Genomic DNA, 21,927 nt, shown 5'->3' on the forward strand with positions numbered 1-21,927 from the left:
AGGGTCATGACGCACAGGAAAAATGATTTCCATTGCTAGCGCAGGGTCCTTTTTCCTGCAGCTTGGATGTAGAGCTATAGAAGTGATAAGTAGTAGTAGTAGTAGGACCACTTAATCTTCCGTAGCCTCCGGTGCAAACTTAGATTGTGAGCAGTTCAGAGAAAGAAAAAAAATAACTATTGTACTTGAATGTATACTGCTTTTAAAGCTTGTACGTGATATTTTAATAATACATTCAGGCTACACAGGTAGAGGTTTACATGGGTGGAGTTTGGGACACAAAATTCTACTCAGGGTTCAACCACTGTGCAAATTCAAATGATTAAAGTGTAATAACAGGGTTAGCATATATTGTGCCACAATATCAGCTAACCCTGGAGTTTGGGACAAGCATGTGTGAAGGCATACATTTACATGTGTAAATTATGGACTACTATAATTTACCCATGTTCTCTCACAGTCTAGGCAGGAACATGTCTATCAGCTCCATGGATGGTATAAGTGCTTGAGCTTAAAATATAGGCACGTTTGTGACCTACTTTTCTTTATAGAATAGACTCCAATTAGACATCTTCTTGGTAATACATGCCCCCTCGTAGAATTACCTTCCACATGTCACTGCAGCACACTGTAAGTCTACATACATACAAGGGAGGTTTTTCTGTGGGCTGGATTGGAGTAGCATTAGCATTTAATTGCACATTTTTGCAATTTACCAAAAGAAGTATGTGTACAAATAGCAGGTGCAAATATTCACACAAATTGTAAAAAGAATTTGCTCTTATGCACTCAATCTGAAAATTGTCCATTCTTAATGTAGTCCTAATGTACCTCATCAAACACATTATCCCATTGTGTTGTAATATTTTGAGGATGTAGTCCTGCAGAAACATGTCTGCTGGATGAAAATAATAATAATTAAAAATAAAAAAGCACAGTTGCTAGAGCCAGAAACAGAAAAGGCAAAAAGGAAAATAAAATGAAACAGGATTTAGACAGGAAAGTATGTGCAAACAGTGAAAAATAACTCTGGCAAATAAAGGCAATAAGATATGAAAACTCCATTATGACTTGATGGAGACAGGTAGCCTTGGTCGATTAAGTACTTCACTTCAATGGGGTAGCCATGGAGGGGCCTTCCCCTAATTTGGGTTTGGACCCCCAGTGTCTGCTGGCATAAGCAGACCTTAATTTGGTGGGGGTTGAGCCAGTGGGGGGGAGGGGGTGCACCCTTGCTCAACCTCCCCACTACTCTCTGCCCCTGCTGCAACCCCACATACCTGGGCTGGTGGGGGTCCGCAAGCTCCACCAGCAGAAGCTTTCCTGTGGTGATATTTGCCATCATGCTGCCTGCCGTGCTTCCTTCCCTCTCATGTGCATGCTTGGTTTTAATGAAACTGAGCATGCTCAAACTTTGTGCATGCTCAATTTCACTAAAATCGAGCATGCACGTTGAGGTGGGAAAGCAGAGCAGGTTGTGCGGTGCCATGTATTGCCACAGGAAGTCTTCTGCTGACAGGGCTTAGGGACCCCCATCAGCCCAGGTATGTGGGGTTGCAGCAGGGACAGAGAGTGGTGGGGAGGTGGGGCAAATGTGTTCCTCTCACTTTGGCTCAGCCCCCGCACCCCCCTCCAAATCAAGGTCTGGCTACACCTCTGCTCGGCAATACAAAAAAAACACAAAAGGGCCTCCAAGGCTGGAACAACACACAAACTTTAATGGAAAGAGATCCGACACGGGCCATGTTTCAGCGCTGCTTCAGGGGTCAAGAGAGTGACATCTTGAATACCAATGAGCATGCAAACCGCGTTGTGGTAAACTCACTATACAATTTGATACAAAAACATTAGCAAGTAGCAGCTGATTCCATGAACTGCCCCCCCCCCCCCTCAAATCAAGGTCTGGCTACACCTCTGCTCCACTTCCCTCCCAATTAGTTATCATTTGCCTTTACCTTTGTTCATTTATTTATTTGCCCTCAATACAACCCATCTATCCTAGAAAACAGCTCATAGAAATGGTACATGTGCAGCACATATTCTAATGCGACCACCATCCTGCAGACCTCTCTTTCCTTTATTTTTTCCTGGTTCCCTGCCTTCTCTTCAAAATTATTAATTCACTAGCTAACTATTACTACATGTGTGAGTCTGGCCAACTTCAGATGAACAGAATAATCAATTACCTCCTATTCTGAAAATTGTACTTGGGGCAAAATTGGAATGACTTTATCAGCTTTACTCCACCTAAACATGGGTTAAGTTAGAACAAGTATTTGAATGAACTGTTTCTGTAATCTCATGCTGTACAAGGAGTAAATTAAAATCAAGTGATCCCCTTTATGAGATACAATTCTTTCAGTCTCAAAATGGAAGAACAGATATTCCTGGCACTGTGCCTATCATTTTTCTGTGTTCTTAGTCTTCAGCTACATTAATATGAAGTAATGGTGACATCTAGTGGCATTTTAATGCCAAGTGTACTGTCTCCCAGGGATATTCTAGATACCTTGTATATGGATACCCCATGCTCTCCCTTGTGTGAAAGCTAATATCTGACCTAATTACATAAGCATGCTAAACTTCACAAGAGGGACTGGACATTTTAGTTCACTAATGATGTAATCCATACATATTTTAATGAAGTATCAGGGGTTTTTTTTGTATTATAACTAACAGGTTTTACTTACGAAATGTTCCTGCTGAAGTTAAATTATAGGTTCAGTATGTGTTAGAATGTACTAATTTTTATGACAAGCAATCTGGTATGATTTTTGAAACCTTAATAAGATCAAGTGGTATGCGGTGAGATTTTGCAATGGAATCTGTATAATCTCAAATATTCTTTATTTAGATAAATAAAAAAAAAACTCAACCATAAACTGATGATTAACCATCAACTGGCTTTTTTGTCTCTGCATGTGAGAAGCAGAAAATGCAGTGTAAGCTTCTGCAGCTCTTACAAGTATTTGTATATGTGTTATATACAGAGCAAATGTTCTAACAAGATAACATACCCCTGAGGCTACATGGGTAAAGGTGTTCAAGAAGAGCTACTATTTTACATCAGTATGATTTATGATAGAGAATATGAGAAAGTCTTAGTCATTTTTGCTCCAGACCTGATATTCATTAAGTGATCCCAAAAAGGTTTTGTTGTCTTTTCTTTCTTTCAATAGTTCTAGGTTTCTTTGTACTTGCAATTCCGAGGCATGTCATTTTATTGGTTTTATGATTCTAAGTTGTCTGAATGGCTTGTAATTGATAGGGTTCTTAACACCTGGCAATCAGCATTTCTTGATTATATGATCTCTTTTGTGTCACTGCGGGTATGGGGTATATCTACTTAAGGGTGTTAAGCCCTAACACATTCTTAGTGCACATGAAAACACCATAAAGCACATTAAAGTGTTTTTACTAAGTAATTGTTTTGTGTGCGCTAAGCATGCATTACTTATATTTTTTAAATGTATTTTCAGAGGGGTGTGTCAGGTGTGGAGAATGGGTGTGGATGCACTGTTCAGCTATTGCAATGACATTTGTGCACGCAAACTGATTACTGCATCCATAACATGGGAGATCTTAGTGCCTCCTAAATAGGAGGTGGGAAGTGCTCCTGTGTCAAATCATTTCAGGTTACACACACTAATGCAAGCGTTAGCGTACACTGGACAACACACAACCTTCATCCCCTCTGACCCTCCACATATACCTCACTCGACCACTATACAACCTTGTATTTGTTATCAACCGACTGGGTAAACGCCTAACGGTACTATGTAAGCCACATTGAGCCTGAAAATAGGTGGGGAAATGTGGGATACAAATGCAACAAATAAATAAATAAACCTTAAAACTGCACTATTTCCTGGGTGCACTAGGAATGGGATTAGCTTGCAGGAAAGTCCTGTGTTAGTAAGAGCTAACACCATTTACTAGCGCATTTTAGTACACATACCCCTGTGTCTTTTCATATATTATGTATTTATTTATTAGGATTTATTATGAAGAGATTTGCCCAAGATGTAGTAACATGCATAGAAGTCTATTTTGAAAACACTTAGACTTACAAAATTATGTTGAGGGGCATTTTCGATATGACATATAAATCCAACTTTGAACATTTTGCTAAAAACCTCCAAAATTCAAGTGAGGAGTATAGCCATTTTCAGAACAGAAAAACATCTTTTTTTTTTTCCTTCAAAAATGGCTGTTGCAAGATGTTTTTGTGCTCTGTGCATTTATCTTTTTGGTCTATTTGTTGTTTTGTTTTGTTTTGTTTTTTAATATCCAAGTGAAAAACGCACAAAATCAAGCCATTGGGATGTAAGAGGAGCCAGCATTCTTAGTAGAGTGGCCACACAGACATCCCAGGAGAGCAATGGGGCCCCCCTTGGGAGAACTGCAGTAGACTTCAAATAAGTGCTCGCAGGTACACATCTCACTGTTGCTCCCTTATCTTGTCTACTGAGCCCCCCAACCCCCCCCCAAACCCACTACCCCCAAAAGTACACCACTACAATAGCTCTTATACGTGAAGAGGGCACCTTTATGTGGGTACAGTAGGCTTCTGGTGAGTTTGGAAGGGCTCACAGTTTGCACCACAAGTGTAACAGATAGGGGGAGGTATTGGCCTGGGTCCACCTGTCTGCAGTCCCTACATCTACCACTATACTACTCCAGGGACCTGCATGCTGCTCTAATGGACCTGAGTTAATTTTGTTGGGCAGACTAGATGGACTGTACAGGTCTTTATCTGCTGTCATCTACTATGTTATGCAACTAAGGGCTCCTTTTACTAAGCGGCGGTAAGCTCAATGTGGGCTTACCGCTCACTATATAGGAAGGTTAACACGGGTGGTGGTAAGGGCTCCCCCCCTCAAAATGGCCATACGGCAAGTGTTTTACTTGCCACCCAGCCATTTCCTGTAGGAAAGTGAGACATTCCTTTTACCAACTGTGGTAAAAGGGGGTCTCGGTGTGCATGTAAAACACGCGCCAACACCAGTGCTGGCTCTATTTTGCCTCAACTTGGTAAAAGGGACCCTAAGGCTAACATAGAGGCTGATACGGAATGTTTTTAATCACATTTGGGAGGAGGGAGGGGTTAGTGAATGGTACATTGGGGGGAAGTAAGGGGAGATCATCCCTGATTCTCTCCAGTAGTCAGCTGGTCATTTAGGGCACTTTTTCGTGGTTTATTCGTTAATAAAACAGGTCTAGACCCAGTGGTGTGCTGGTAAATGATTAACAACAGGCTCTCTCCCCGGTCCCTCTCTGCGCCCCCCCCCCCCCCCCCCGGTCCCCAAATTGCAGAGCTATAGCCGGGGAGAGAGCCTGTCACTGTCACTGGGGGGGGGGGGGGGGGGCAATGCATTACTCCAGGAAAAAAAAATTAAATGATCCCAGGTTCCAATCTAATTCATGTTTAATGTGCGATAAAATGCCACAAATAAGTAAATATAAACTTTTAATGTTGAGCACCTGATTCTCAAAGTGAACATATTCCAAACACTATAATGAAAATAAAATGATTTTTTTTCTACCTTTTGTTGTCTGGTGACTGTTTTTCTGATCATGCTGGCCCAGTATCCGATTCTGCTGCTACCTGTCCTCTTAACTCCGTGTCCAGAGCTTCCTTTCCATTTATTTCTTTCCTTTCCTCCTTTCTTTTTCATTTCTGGTCCTCAGCTTCTGCCTATTTTCTTCATCGATGTGCAGTTTTTCTCCTCTCTTCATTTTCCCTCATGTCATCTCCTTCCTCACTCTTCCCTCCCCTCCAGGACCTGAAACCCCGGCCTTATTTCCTGCTCATAAACAGCAGGAATCCCTAACCCTGTTCCTTCCCTTCCCCACTGCTCGGTGCACTGTTCCTCTCACCTGATACTGCTTCCTGCTCCCCCCCCACCAAAAAAAAAAAAAATCTGGCATTCTTTACCCTGTTCCTTTTCTGGGCCCCTCATATGCCAAACAAATTCTTATCTTAAATGCTCAAACATTGACTGCCTGGCTCCATATTTAACTTCTGGTGTTTTAGGTGCTTTTCCAGGTGTTTATCAAATCTAATGCAATTCTACAAATACAAAAAACAAGTTTCCTCTCTCTCTCCTCTACTCTACCACAAACCAGAGTCTGAGAACTTGTCCTATCTATGTATATATTAAAACAAATATTCAAGATGAATGTTGATACTACAACTCTGCCCATGAAAATATGAGAGACATATCTATGAAGAAAAAAATATTGGGAATTCATTAAGACAACTTTTTTCCATCATGCTTCCTATTTTAGTCCTCCTCCCTAACCCCCCACCCCACCGTTCCTTCACTCACCCTGGCCACCCGGGAAGAGTAGGGATCCTCGAACAGCGCCCAAGTCCGCAGCTGCCAAGAGTGCCAGCAGCCATGAGGCCGTTGTTCCCGCCTCCAAGTTGTTCAGTTCCTCCTCGGCCTCGCGGTGCTGCTGGTAGTTCATCCAGCAGCAGGGCTCCACGTCCGTCTTGTCAATGCCCCAAACGGCTAGCTCTTCCTCGAACAGCGTTGGCTGAACCCGTGGTGAGCTAGGCAGTGAACAGCAGCATGTCGCTGAAGACCAGAAGTGGAAGGTGCACAACGGCGCTGCGAGCGTGGAATAAGTGGGGGAAGGGAACTCAAATTGACAGTGACACTGTGACACCCCCCTACCGGTTGCACCCGCCCTTGCTACGCCACTGGGGAGGAGAGCTGGCTCAATCTTATTAACAACCGGCTTGCAAGTCGGAAGATAATTTAACAACCGGCTCTTGCGAGCCGGTGCAAGCCGGCTCTAGCACAACACTGTCTAGACCAAAACGTCCAACTTACAGTCCTGGATTTTTTTCTATTGTTCCATTATGGAAGAAAAATGTCCAAGTTTTAGGGTGAAGACGGATGTGACAGGGCCAGTCTGAAGAGAATTTAAGTTAAGTAACTGGCAGTAATCACTAATCATTTGATTGTAAAGGAATATACTGACATTAATCCTGTGGGCTGTGGATACAAGAAACGTTCAGCAGTATCTTTTGTATACATTGACTATTGTGGAGATTTTTTGGCAAAATGATGGTGTGCAGGGCCCACGCCTTATAGTCGGTTGAGTTCTGGCTGGCTGGGTGGCGATACTGAAGCCTTTTTCCTCCACTTTAAAAGATAAAAAAGATAAAACAAATAAAGAACAAACACTGATACTGCTTGGTGTGGAGCTGAGCTTGTATCCACTGTAATACACAGTGTGTGTGAAGCTGTGTTTTAGAGTTTCAAATTGATAATAATAATACAAGAGCTTGAGTGTATCAGCAAGTGTTAGTAACTCACAGATCCCACACTTAACATGACCCTGACATGCCCCCTTGTGATTTTAATGGACTTCTGAAGGACTTCACTAAAAAGTCTAAAAATTGGTTTTGAAAATACCAATTTGGATGTTGTTGTGAGAAAACCATCCAAATGCACATTTATCCCTGGTTTTGGACGTTTTTCTCTTTTTAAAATGAGCCCCATAGTAACTTATGGAACTTTGTAAATCTGCTTTGAAAATGAGCCCCATGGTAACATAGTAAATGATGGTGTGAAGAAACAGTGTGTTTTAAGCATGTAAAATATATTGAATATTCTCCTGTATTATGTTCTCCTCTTTGACCAGCAGATGGTGCATGTTTATGCTTAAAGCTGTTACAGAGAACTGACTTCTCTTTATTTGGCACACAGATAATAGGAAGTGTCTGTAGTGATGTAACCACTTTTTATTTGAAACTTGACTGTTCTGGGCTCCGATTGGCCTAGATTTTGAAAAAATTAGCCAGTAGTACTGGCTGTTGCTTCAGTCTTAGCCTGGAAGAAGAAAGAGACAGATCTTTTTGCTAAGGCTCTGTGAACAATTATATGTCCTGATCTTCCAAGGTACAGTTTAGACAGTATATAGATGTTAGTTTTCTAATTGATCCATTTTTCAGTGACTTGTTACTGTTGGCTATTTGCACATTTTTTTTCAGTGTTCAATTTTTATGATAATACACACAATTGTTTTTTTCTGTCTGTCTGGACTGATAAAAAATCCTGGTGATTTGTGTGTTGGGTCTGTGAGTTCTTTCTGAGAACTGTGGGACCACTGGGAGTGTGGCCTCAGTAACCTAGAAATCACTGGGGATAATTTGAGAAGGGGAGACTTGCCCAGAGGCCGTTGTGACCCAGTTGGTGGAAGGAAGGTACTAGTGTAGAGCAGACCTGAGCTGTGCTGGGAATAGACCCTCTAAGTGGCCACAGGGTAACCCCAGGCGGGTGGCTAGGCTTTTTGAGACAGATGGCATGGTCTATCCAGTCTGCCCAACATATGCATACTTGGTCTTTGGCTGTCCTTTCCATTTTCAGGGCACTGACCATAGAAGTGCCTTAATTTTCAACTACTGGAGTTACCGTCAAAGCCTGTCGCGTTCCCACCAGATCTATCTAGCCATATCTGGACCACAGACAGTAGAGGTGCAGAGGTCTTCCCAGCACTAGCCTTAATTCCCAGCTACTGGATTTGCCACTTAAGTACAGCTAAGCTGTTTTGATTTCATTGTCTTGTCATTTAGGAATCTTTTGTGCTTACTTTAAGCATTCTTGAATTCCGTTACCATTTTTTGCCTCTGCCACCTCACATGGAAGGACATTCCAGGCATCAGGGGCGGACTGACCATTCAGGCAACTTTAGGGGTCCCAGAGGCTCTCCCCCCTGCCACATCACTACACACTACAGTGCCCCCTGAGCCTCAGTAGGCCCTCCCCAGCCCCCCCCCCCCCCTTGAAGGACCCTGATGGTCTAGTAGCCTCTGTGTAGACAGGAAAGAGCAACACTCTTTCCTGCCCACTGCCACTATTCTGCCAGGTGCTACAGTGTATTAAAAATGGCTGCCAAGACTCCCTGTGGCAGTTTCGTGAGACAGTAGAGATCCACAAGACTACCATGGGAAGTCTCGGCACCTATTTTGAAAACACGACAGCGCTGGGCAGAATAGTGGTAGTGGGCAGAAAAGAGTGAAGTTCTTTCATGCCCATGAAGAAGCCACTAGAAGACTAGGGCCCTTCAAGGTAGGCCCAGGAAGGGCCCACTGAGGCCAGGAACTGTAGTGTGTGGAGGGGGGCAACAGCTATAGCAGTAGGGGGGCTGTAGTGTGTAGGAGGGGGGCAGAGGGCAGCAGCCGTGGGGCACCCAATGATCCTTACTGCCTGTGGGCCCAGAACACTGTCAGTCTGCACCTGCTAGGCATCCACCACCTTCTTTGTGAAAAAGTAGTTCCTGACGTTACTTCTAAGTCAACCCCCTGTAACCTCAATTCATGTCCTCTAGTTTTTCTGCTTACCCTTCTCTGGAAAAGGTTTGTTTGTATATTAATAACTTGCAGATATTTAAACATCTGTATCATATCACCCCATCCCTCCTTCTGGTATGCCTTTTGTTACAAACCTCATATCATTCTTGTTGCTTTTCTCTGAGTTGCTTCACGTTTTTTGATGTTCTTAGTCTAATATAACCTCCAAAACGAAACACAATGCTCAAAATGAGGCCTCACTGATGACTTGTATAGGAGCATCAGTGCTTCCTTTCTTCTACTGATTATACATCTCTCTATATATCCTAACATGCATCCTAGCATCCTTATGGCTATATCCACCTTCTTGTCACATTGTTTTGCTTCCTTGAGATCCTCAAATATATTCATCCCAAGGTCTCTCTCCTGGGCTGTGCCAGTTCTTAGACCATTCTTCTAATTTGTAGATCTCTTCTCAAGTTTTCTACTCTCTCTGGACTGTCCACTCTGTTGGTAATTTTTATGTCATCCACAAAATGGCAAACCTTTCCCTCTAACCCTTCAGCAGTGTCACTTACAAATATATTAAAGAGAATCGGCTCAAGCACTGATTCCTGAGGCACTCCACTACTCACCCTCGTCTTGTGACATTTGTGAACCCTTGGCCCAGCGGTGGCCAAATGAGAATCACTCAACCACCTCTGGGTAGACCGAGTCCCCTCAGAACTAAGAATACTCCCAAGACCTGGACTGGACCACAAGTGGAGATGAACTGAGGCAGTTTTATTAGTAGAAAAAATACAAGGCTAAAAGGATAGCCAAATGGCACAGAAAGGAAAACAGGCAGCCTAGCTATACAGTCTAACTTAGCTGAGGCAAGGCAAACATAAAACATAGAATAAAGTAAAGTAGAACAGCCTAGCCGTATAGGGAAATCAAACATAAGCAGCCTAGCTGCACCTCTCAATACTAGCAGAGCAATGCAAACATATGGCATACAATAGAACACAATAGACTAGGCAAAGGACCCGCCCTAGCGGGGCAAAGACAAACAGGCAGTATTTAGCTGACAGAGGTAACACCACTGGTGGTTAAGAAAAGAGTTCATTCTGTCAGTACATGCTCCCTCAAAACCAGAGTGGAGAAGAAGCAAAACAAAGGGAAAAGAAAGAGTCTCCTAAGGACCTGCACCGCAGGTAGAGGCCAGAGTGGGTCACTCCTCTCACAGAAGACTAGGGATGTCACCTAAGACAAACAAACAGTCACTGAGGCGCCCGAGCCGGATGCTCAAAAGGCAAGCAACATAAAGCAACAAAGCCCAAGCCGACGCTCCCAAGGCAAGCAAGGTGAAGAAGCCAAACCTGAGCCAATGCTCCCAAGGCAGAAGACTCAATGGCCCTGCACAGCACCCAAGGGCCAGAATTAGCCTACGTGGACAGCTCCATGCTCCAAGCACCGCTCCCTCATCCAGAGATACCTCGAGATGTGGCCTTAGCAGCTGCACCTGCGGCACTCTCCATCATCCAGCCCACACAGTCCCAAACACAGCACAAAGCCACTTGCTGCATACAGTGACTAAGGACTCACGGTGGGCGACTGGAATCTCTACTGAGGCACTGGAGGCTCTGGACTCACAGGCCTGGCAGCAGGCTTCACTGGACCCAAGCAATGGTCAAAGCTGTAAGCAGAGCTATTACTCCTCAGAACTACCAAGCTTGAAAGCAGGCTTCAAAGGAGCACAGCATTAGGTGAAAGCTATAGGCCAAGCTTTACTCCTCAGGTCTCCCTGGCTTGGAAGCAGACTTCCACTGAAACACAGCATAAGGAGAAAGCTGTAGGCCAAGCTTCAGGCCATGGCCTCACAAAGAAACAGTAGTAGGAACTACCAGAGCCCAGGCAGGCCAGGGCCCAATCAAGGATAATTGCCAGAACATTGAGCACTTCCAGAAGCCAGCTTAAGAAGTGCTCAGTACTGATGACATCACTAGCTTGGCCTCCACCACTCTACAGTGAGTCTCTGGCTTGGAAGCAGACTTCCACTGGAACACAGCATAAGGTGAAAACTGTTGGCCAAGCTTTACTCCTCAGCAGGGGCATAGCCACACCTCGGTGGGAGGGGGGTCCAGAGCCCGAGGTGGGGGGACACAGTTTAGCCCACCTCCCCCAGCTGCCGACCCCCCCCACCACCATTTTCGACCCCCCCCCCCTCCTGCCGCCGCCCCTCCCCCATTGCCGCCGCCAGGTACCTTTGCTGGCTGGGTTCCCCAATCCCCGCCAGCCGAAGTCTTCTTCACCGCCGGTCTCCGGCGCCTTTGCTGATCTGTTTCTGTGAGCCCTGACTCCTGACATCCTGCACATTACATGCACACAGGATGTTAGGAGTCAGGACTCGCAGAAACAGATATGCAAAGTTGCCGGAGACCTGTGCTGAAGAAGACTTTGGCTGGTTGGGGTTGGGGACCCATGCCAGCAAAGGCACCCGGTGGTGGAGGTGGTAGGGGAGGGTCGGCAGCGGGAGGGGGGTCAGCAGCTGGGGCTCTAGACCCCCCCCCCCCTCCCACTGAGGTGTGGCTAAGAGCAACAGGACATAGAAAATAAGGGGACTAACTTAGGGGGTCTTTTACTAACTGCGGTAGTGGTTTTAGCTCATGGTACAAATAAGCTGGCAGCAAACGCAGAGACACCCATTATATTTCTATTGGCATCTTGGTGTTTATCGCCAGCTGATTTCTACCACGAATTAAAAATACTACCGTGGCTTAGTAAAAGACTCCCTTATATAAAATTGCATGTGAAGTCAGAAAGATCTCAGCTAGGTTAGGAATGGATAAGCAAGTCCTGCTAAAATATGTGCAGCCAGGGTTCTTATGTATAGGTCACTAGGTAGTTACACTTCCATTAAGGGCTTGAGAGAAGAGTCGAGCTATCTCGTCTAATGTTAGGTGAAGCCTTTCAGAGAGTGCATTCCAGAGTGTGGGGGCTACTCTGGAGAAGGCTTGATAGCGGATGATACATCATATGATATCGTTTGGAGAGGGTGTGCTTAAGGATATTCATTGGGAGTACCTTAATGACTTTGGAGGTGTGTAGAAGGAGATCCTGTTCTTCAAGTACTCTGGCCTTAAAAATCAGACATAAAGCTATATCTACTAAGGTACACTAGTAAATGGGCTTAGCATATGCTAACGCGCGAGTTTCCCACATGCTACGTTCATTTCTAGCACACCCAGGATATAGGGCATTTTCAATGATTTCTTTTTCAGGAGTTAAGAGCTCCTGTGTGATGGACATGCTAACCAGTTAGCACACAGTAATTAGAATGCTTTAGCTAGATAGCACATCCATGCTCATTCTCCACCCCCTCCAGAAAATAAATACAAAACAAACACAGACCGTACACTTAGGGCTAGAGTCAGTAAATGACACCCACAAGTTAGACACTGGGATGATCTGTGCTAAGCTAGCATTCTGTCAAGTGTGCTAGGCGCATTCCAGTCCTCTTTCAGCACGAGCATTTATACCTGACAAAGGCTGGTATAAATGTTAATGCCCAACTGATGACAGTTGGGCAGGCAGATGCAGGCATTCTATAAAATTGCACTTAATTTATGGGAATGCCCCTGACCTGCTCATGCCCCTCTCATGGCCACACCCCCTTTGGAGTTCCAGGCTATGAAATTTAGAAGCACATGTCATAGAACAGAGCATAGGGCAGGTTCATGCATAACTCTTAATTACTGCCAGTTTGGTGCTTGTTAACTCCAATTATTCCCTGTTGGTGTCTAATTGACTAATTAGTTTATGCACCGATCTTGGATCCACGTTCAAATTTGGGCAACCTACACAGAATTTGGGGGTTAGAGTGCACAAACAAGTTGGATACCCAAAATGCTTTAATGTGCTTTGCAATAAGTATTTTCATGCATACTAAGCTCACACTAGGGCTTAACACCCTTCAGTAGACATACCCTATAGAGTTTTAAATTTAGCCCTGTAGTGTACTAGTAGTCAGTAAAGGTTTTGCAAAAACGGTGTGACGTGATCACGTCGCATACAAACTTCTATTAATCGTTAAATTCCAAATTTGTGCCTGCTTTCTCTTGCTTACAGAGCACTGCTCTAACAGCTAGGCTATTCGTCCACTTCATTTTCAAGCAATCTTCATTGAAAATGGATGAAAACCCTCACTGTTAATGTATAAAATTGCTTCCCCCGTTGACTTTAATGGAAACTAATGAAACAAAATGAATCATGGATCTTTAAACAAACCGAAGGGGTGGGTGGGTGATCTGAAAACTAACCAAACTGAAACATTTTCCTGAATAAATCCCTCCTATGGATAGATAAAATATACATCTAGCCTCCATTTTTAAAATGGGCTTTTGAGAAGTAACATGCATCTTAACTCACCCCTCAGAATTTGAGGGTTTAGACGAGCCTAACTTCTCCAGCTCCTAATCCCTTACCAGAATTTCTGTAATGTGCACTATGCTTATTATGTCATTTTCAGAAATGCAAAGTAACTCTGCTAATGAAATATACTAAAGATTCTTGCAATATCATGTCAGCACAGCGGCACACATTAGCAGCTCTAGCTGTAAATGTTCTTGTCTCCACTAATTCCTGCTAGGCCTCAGGTAATAGCTATCAAACAATGTGTTTCTGCTTCATAGAAAATAATGGGGGGAAAAAGAGTAATTTCATATCAGACATAGAAAGCAGCACATTTTCCATTTTTTTTTAAAGTAATTACAAAAACTTACCGTGGCTTTGGAAGGCACAGAATATTCAGAAGTGCTGTAATAGAAGACAAATACATCCATAGCTTATCAGGTGCATTGTTTTTTTGTTTTGTTTTTTTCTCCCTTTCTAGCTAGTGGCAGCTTGGCTGGGGAATCATCAATAAATGGCTTCTCCTGATCTGTGAGAAATGTTTCGCTATATGGGCCACCAATTATGTTTTTTTACGCCATCATTAGCACCATATATTGAAACAGAAAAAAATAGATAGATAGATAGATAGATAGAGATATATATATATAGAGAGAGAGAAAGATGAAAGATAGATATAGATATATATAGATAGATACATAGATATATAGATATAAGATAGATATAGATAGCAAAAGAAAATAAACTGTATTTATACTCCAACTTGTAACTTGAGCTGTTTCAGTAAGGCTGTAATCTCACATAAAGTACCTGCCACCGAAAAAGATGCCTCCCTTTTATCAGCATAAAGAAGGTCCACAGAGTTACCTGGGGACTGGATTACATTGGCTGAGCCCCTCTCCATTCTGGAATAAGTTAAATGGGGATGGGGGGATGGGGAAGAATATATAGAATTGACTAAATGGGGTTCACAGGGGATATTAAAATTAATAATTGGGGCGGAGGGCTAAGATAAAAGGAACAATGAAGTCAAGGTAAGATTATTTGGAACATTATAATACAAACTGTCCCCGCTGGCACTGCTCAGCAGTAGGTTAGCACTTTGTAACTGAGAAAAGCAAGGTTTATTTGTGTGTAATTACACTGCATAAGTGTGTATTTTTAATGCAAGAAATTAAACATAAAGAATAGGTGTAGATATATGTATATAGATGTATTTTTTTATTTGTACAAACAGAAATAGAAACTGCTAGTCTAGCTGTATTACTGCAATGGGGCAAGTTGCAATATTGGCTCAAATAATTCTTTATATATAAATGCTCCAAATTAAAAAGAAAATGCTGTCTATCTAAATGCTCTTGAATGAGGACTTATTACAAATTATATGAAACATATTTAAAATGTATCTACTCCTAAATATGTTTTATATAATTTGTAATAAGTTCTCATTCAAGAGCATTTAGATAGACAGCATTTTCTTTTTAATTTGGAGCATTTATATATAAAGAATTATTTGAGCCAATATCACAACTTGCCCCATTGCAGTAATACAGCTAGACTAGCAGTTTCAGTCATCACTTCATATCACACTTTTTTGGCTTGTTCTAAACAGCATTAATTTGCATCCTGAGCTTTATTGTACAGATTTTAGTGTGTATTAGAGCACTTAATATTTAAATGTTTGGTGGTCTTATTATTTTATATGTATTGGGGTTTTTTTTCCACCTGAAGGTAACTGATGCAGCTGGAGTTAAGTCAACTAAAAAGATGCAGCTGATTAGCAACACTATGAAAGCTGTCCAAGAAGTTACTGAACAGGTAATCTTGAAAATTATAAATCAGTGTTAACTTTAAATCCTATAACTTGGAATATGTTTAAAAGTCATACACAGTATTGTTTTACAAGAGTGCTAGGATATTATCTGATATTTTGCAGGTATTATAATTGTTTATAGGCAGCTCAAGTGCACAAGTTCCTGCAAAGATGGATTGCATATGTAAAAAATCAATCTTGACTGATCTTATTTCTATAATAAGATATGCCTAGAATAGAAGTAGGGGCAGAAGGGTAAACTAATGGCTAGAGCAGTAAGCTGTGAACCAGAAGGCCCAGCTTCAAATTCCACAGCAGCTCCTTGTGGCTTTGGGCAAACCACTTAACCATCCATTGCCTTGGGATGGCCAAGGGTGGCACTGGCAACCTCATTGTACTACTACTACTACTACTTAACATTTCTAGAGCGCTACTAGGGTTACGCAGCGCTGTACAAATTAACAATTAAGGACGGTCCCTGCTCGGAAGAGCTTACAATCTAAAGGACGAAATGTCAAGTTGGGGTAGAAACAGAAGAACAAACCCTTGTTAAGTGGCAAGACAAACACAAACACAGCAAAGGTAACTAAAAAAAAAAAATAGCCAGATGATGTAAAGAAGTCAGACATTTATTAGCATCCAAGACTTGACACAAGAATTTATTTATTTATTTTAAATGTTTATAAACCTCTCTATTCAATCAACCTAGGAGGTGTACGATAGAGGAGCACACATAATCATCAGCACGGAGACAGTTCATATCAAAAAACAAACAACACAGCAAGATAATGTGCATACATGTTATGTATGACCACTTATGCCAGCTATAAAACTAATATTCAGCCAGTGGCACTTAGTGTTTTGATGACTGCTACTAACATTATGCTCAGAAAGTCAGTGCCAGGACATGTTCGGGCTATAGCACTGAATTTCTGGGTTTGCGACGCTGGTTAAAGCTTAGCCAGTTAAGGGGCCCTTTTACAAAGGTGCATTAAAAAGTGGCCTGTGCTACTTTTAGCAGGTGATTTTCCCACGCACTCAGGCCATCTCTTAGCGTGTCTGCCAAACAGATGAGCATAGATTACACTAATAAGTTATGAGCATATATTTATGAGCATAAATTATGCTCATAAATTGAGGAATGTAAAATTTTAGGAGCATAAATTTAGAAGCATAAACTGTAGAATAAAAGCCTAAGTCCAAAATTAGCACCTGGCCATTTAACATGTGAACCCTAACTGCCTCCTATTTACTTGGTGGTAATGACTCTTGCACTAACCCCATGGTAATTGGGCAGTGCGAGCAATGTGCCGTGTTGCCGAATATCACCGGGAATGCCCTGTTGTAGAAAATAGAAAATTATTTTCTACAATGGGAAACTGCGCACAACAACTTCAGAACTATCGATGGACTCCTGTGATATCCTGGTGGTAGGGCCAATTTGTCACATGCTACCCACACGGTAGCCCCACCATGCGTTTATAAAAGGGCTCCAAAATGTGATATTCAGCACTTAACCAGCTATGGGTTACCACATAAAGATAGGGCTGACGTTTATGTGGTCCTATTTATGTGGTGACCTTGGCTGTTTAAGTGCTGAAAATATTGGAATTTAACTAGCCAAGTGCTAACTCCACCCCAGGAATGCTTCAGAAATAGCTGGGTTTGCATTAGGAGCTAACAGGTCATTTTTAGCAGAACTAACAAGTTAATTGCCACTGAAGATTAGTGTTTAGCCCTGAACAATTTAGAGAAAGGAGAAAGGGAAATTGGACTTGATATACCGCCTTTCTGAGGTTTTTGCAACTACGTTCAAAGTGGTTTACATATATTCAGGTACTTATTTTGTACCAGGGGCAATGGAGGGTTAAGTGACTTACCCAGAGTCACAAGGAGCTGCAGGGTGAATTGAACTCAGTTCCCTAGGATCAAAGTCCACTGCACTAACCACTAGGCTACTCCTCCACTCCAGCCTAGAGTCATTTCTGGCCAGTTAAATTGCCTCGAATATCGACCTGATGTAAATGCTAATGCCTAATTGCCAGATAAAGCACATAACTTACTATAGTCTATAAGTTAAACACATAAGTTTGTGCCCGCCCATGCTCTTCTCAGACTCCGCCTACCCACCTGTAAAATACAGTGTAAAATATGCTAGTATTTTTAACTCAGCCTATGCTGTACATCGGAGCCTTTATTTGCAGTATTTACAGAACTGCACATAGGTGGATTTTTGGCAATTATTTTCATATGTGCCTGTCATTTAGAAACCATATAAACAACCCAGCACCCATATTTAAATTATGTAGACCTCAGTGGTGACTCATTTCATGCAGAAACACAGTCCTGTGGCTTTCCTATATCTTCATCACTCAATATGGGCTAGAAAGTGTTACTCAATACTTTTTTGATATATCTTTTTATATGCTTAAAAAATACATAAAGACCCCTTTATGTGAATGTTTAAACTTTATCACCATAAAGGAATTATGTAGCACTTGTATTGTTGTTTGTATCAGTTAACAGAAGGACCTGAAACCAACGACTTGTTTTGCCTCTGGCTTTCTTCCGATCTGCATATGAGCTCATTCTTCTCAAGGGGGTTGTGATTTAGCAAGTTGGGAGAGATAGAATTACACTTGAAAAGGGGACAGGAGAATAAAGATTGACATGAATCATTTGAGTGGAGCACTGACAGGGGGATGATCAGAAGCAAACGCCAGCACTAGAAGCTGTTAGCACCATACTGGTGCCTGCGATTGCTAACACCCCATCCGAGTGCTTCAAACAATGCGCTCGCAGGCTCTGATCGCAATGCTAGCATGCAAATGCATGCAAAACAGAGCTCTTAGTGCAAATAGCATGCAAATGCATGCTAAACCTATTCATTCCCAATGATCAGCGACCAGCACGCCAAAGATTGGATCACTGGCTGCGGCAAACCCTATGCCAACTTGGAGCTGGTGTTAGAGTTTGCATACCATTGGGGAGGAATGCTGAGCCCTGTCCTGCATGCATTTGCATGCTAGCAGGCCCCCATTTCCCCAACGAAGCAACCCCCCAGGAACCGATGACCCCCCCAGCGACAGGGGGTTGGAGTTCCGGTGAACCTCAGGTCCACTCGATGACCCCCCCCCAAGTTTCAAGGAGGGCTGGAGATCCAGTGGGTCTCCAGCCCCCCCCCCAACCCCCTAGCATTAACAAGTGGTCCCTGGTGGTCTAGTGTCAATCCCCCTACCCCCACCACCCCCTACCTTGAGTGGGAGGAGGGAGGTAACCTGCCTGCTTCCCTCCTCTTCCTTCAATGCCGCCTGCAAAATGGCAGTGCTCAGCCCTGTCCAGTGTATCTTGGGATGCGCTGGGTGGGGTTTCACACCATATAAGGGAGAAACTCCATTATATGGTGTGAAGCCCCACCCAGCGCATCCTAGGATACACTAGGCAGGGCTGGGTGCCGCCATTTTGCAGGCACCGTCGAAGGAAGAGGAGGAAGGCAGGCTACCTCCCTCCTCCAACTCAAGGTAGGGGGAGGTGGGGGTAGGGGGATTGACACTGGACCACCAGAGACACCTTGTTAATGCTAGGGGTTAGGGGGGGCTGGAGACCCACCAGATCTCCAGCCCTCCTTGAACCTGGGGGGGGGGTCATCTGGGGGAACAGAGGTCCGCCAGACCTCCAGCCCCCATTTTGCCTTGCTCAAGGCAGGGGTAGTTGGGGTCTGGTGGTCCCATGGACCTCCAGCCCGTGTTTGAGAAGTCTGGGCTTTTGACAGCCCAGACCTGTCAAACAAGTGCGGGAGGATTGTGCTGAGCGCATGCTCAGGCACAATTCTCCCGCACTTCTACCCCATGATCAGAGATAATTGTGTGCTTAAATTTGATTGTCATTATCTCTGATCATAAGTCTAATAATGCCCCACGCTGTTCCAGCGCTATTTTTAGAGCAATGTTTGGAACAGCGCGGGGCTTTTGATCATCTGGGTGTGAGTTAAGAAGTACTTGTAATAGGCATGGAAGGTTTAGTCTTCTGTTAAGGGGGGGAATACTTTGTGTATGCCAACTGAAAATGGAAGGACTAGTTAGCATAGTGGATGTCAGGTCTCATTTATATATGAAACTAATTCTTATGCTTAAATGTTATTTCATGATTTTTTTCTCACTATTTGCTCTTAACAGTTTTTCCATAGATATGCTCAAAGCAAAATACGCTCAAAGTGTCCTTTTACCAAACTGTGGGGAAAAAGGGCCCTACTGTAGCGGGTAAAAAGCCCCAAAAACAAAATGACCATGTGGAAAGAAAACTTTTACTGTGTGGCCAGGCAGCAGGGAGCCCTTACCGCCACCCATTGAGGTAGTGGTAAGGGCTCCTGTGGTAACCAAGTAGTAACCGGGCAGCATTCAGAAATGCCTAATTACCGTCAGGTTACTGCCACGCTAACCACTTCTGTGGGTTTTCCCCCCAGAAATGGCGTGTACTACCACCGGTGGCTGAGTTAGGCCAGCAGTGGTCCCAGAATAGCAAGTGGAGGAGTAGCCTAATGGTTAGTGAAGCAGGCTTTGGTTCTAATGACCTGGGTTCAAGTCCCATTATAGTTCCTTGTGAAAGTCACTTAACTCTCCATTGCACCAGGTACAGAAACTTAGATTGTGAGCCCTCTAGGGACAAAGAAAATACCTGCTTATAATATGTACAGCGCTGCATACATCTAGTAATGCTATAGAAATGACTAGTATTAGATTCTTCTAAAATTCTGGGTTACTGACCTTTTCAGCAGCAGGTGAATAGTTTGATAAAGAAATGCTTTTTTAAGTTGAGTCAGTTAAGATCTATGAACACTCTGCCCTATTAGTTCAATCTATGATTTTATCGCAGCTTGACTGCTGCAATTCTCTTTATGGAGGAGCAGCTTAGGGAGCCTTGAAGAAACTACAGATGGTTCAGAATTACGGCTGCTCATCTAAGTTTGATCATTTTTATTCCCTTTTCAAGGAACTCCATTGGCTCCCATTGCAGGAAAGGAAACATTTTAAAATAGCCTGCTTTTTAAAAAAAATATTTTTATAAACTAATTTCAGAGGAGTTTCTTAATTTGGTGCACTTTCTTAAGGGAGTTAAGGCTTATCGACAAATACCAAACCACATGTTATTTTTTCTTTCTTTAAGAGCAATTTGTGTTAAGAAGATCTTAGAAACTTCTTTTTCTTATAGATCTGCATACATCTGGAATAGTCTATTAAGTCTTTTACCTCTTATCTTTTGTTTCAAAACATTTTGAAAATGTATTTATTTCAGAAAGCTTTTGATATTTAATCTAATATTTTGTCTACAATCTTATGTGAATTGCTTTGGGCCCTATGTTTAGGAAAAAAGCAGAACAGAAATACCATGACTAGATTAGATTAGATTTTAGAAAGGACACCCAATTCAGAATGAGGACATCCAAGTCACTGTATCACATTTGGACGTCCATTTCTCATGTATTTTAGAGTAGGATCTGCCGACATATAGCCTGTTCTAAATTACATGAGAAATATATGTCCAAGCGCTGGCTATGTAAAGCATATACATTTTACAAACTGAAATGCCCAAACTGTGAATGGGATGAAACAAGGGACATGGACATCATTTTAGTACCCATGCTATAAAATGGCCACATAAGCATTCATGAAAAGGAGTAGTCTAATGGTTAGAGCAACTGACTAAAAACCAGAACAGAGAACCCAAAAACTGTGGTTCAAACTTCACTTTAATATAAAAAATCATAAGCCCTCTAGGGACAGAAAAATACCTACTGTGACTTCCCTTACTCCACCGAGTGGAAAATTGCTCAATCAGAGCACCGTTCAATAACTTGAACGTACCAGTGTCCATTTTTTTGGACGTAGATATCCCTTCCTCTTCTGAAACTAGAGTTGGATGTCCCTAGTCCTACTCAAAATACTCAGACCACACGCCCTTGCCCTATGGACACCCTACAGTTTTAGACATCCATATCCCAGCTTTATAATATTCAGATTTGGACATCCATGCAATATGAATGTCTTAATGCCAGTTTTGAGATGCACAAAACATGAATAGAGCTTCTAAAATAAGGGCCTATATATTCTACTACCCCATACAACCCAGCAGAAGAAAGTATTAACACATTTTTTTCCCATTTCCAGATGCCAACATTTTTTACTACAGCTGCTATAAACAATTTCAATTTATCAGGCACAAGTATTTCTGGCAATTCATTTGCAGAATTTCTCAGTCCTTTGAACATTTTCTTATGTGGATTTGACATGAAACAAAAGGAAAGGAGTGATTCTGCTTCAGGTACCACAAATAAGAACAATCAGTTCAGAGTGCCCATGAATATCACCAGTAAGTACTGTCTTTTGAAGTTCTAAACTTTATTGCTTTAACCTAATTT

The 21,927-nt window shown here is 42.6% G+C and overlaps 1 protein-coding gene across 1 annotated transcript in view; it reads left to right on the forward strand.

Annotated features, from left to right (window-relative positions):
- The window catches only part of LOC115462091 (phospholipid-transporting ATPase ABCA1-like), a 451,679-nt gene that overhangs the window by 7,304 nt on the left and 422,448 nt on the right, over positions 1-21,927 (forward strand). The window contains 2 exon segments of the mRNA XM_030192130.1: positions 15,431-15,517; positions 21,677-21,878. Coding sequence (XP_030047990.1) covers positions 15,431-15,517; positions 21,677-21,878 — 289 coding nt within the window.

The sequence above is a fragment of the Microcaecilia unicolor genome, chromosome 2 (genome assembly GCF_901765095.1).
Source record: "Microcaecilia unicolor chromosome 2, aMicUni1.1, whole genome shotgun sequence".
NCBI classification, from domain to species: Eukaryota; Metazoa; Chordata; class Amphibia; order Gymnophiona; family Siphonopidae; genus Microcaecilia; species Microcaecilia unicolor.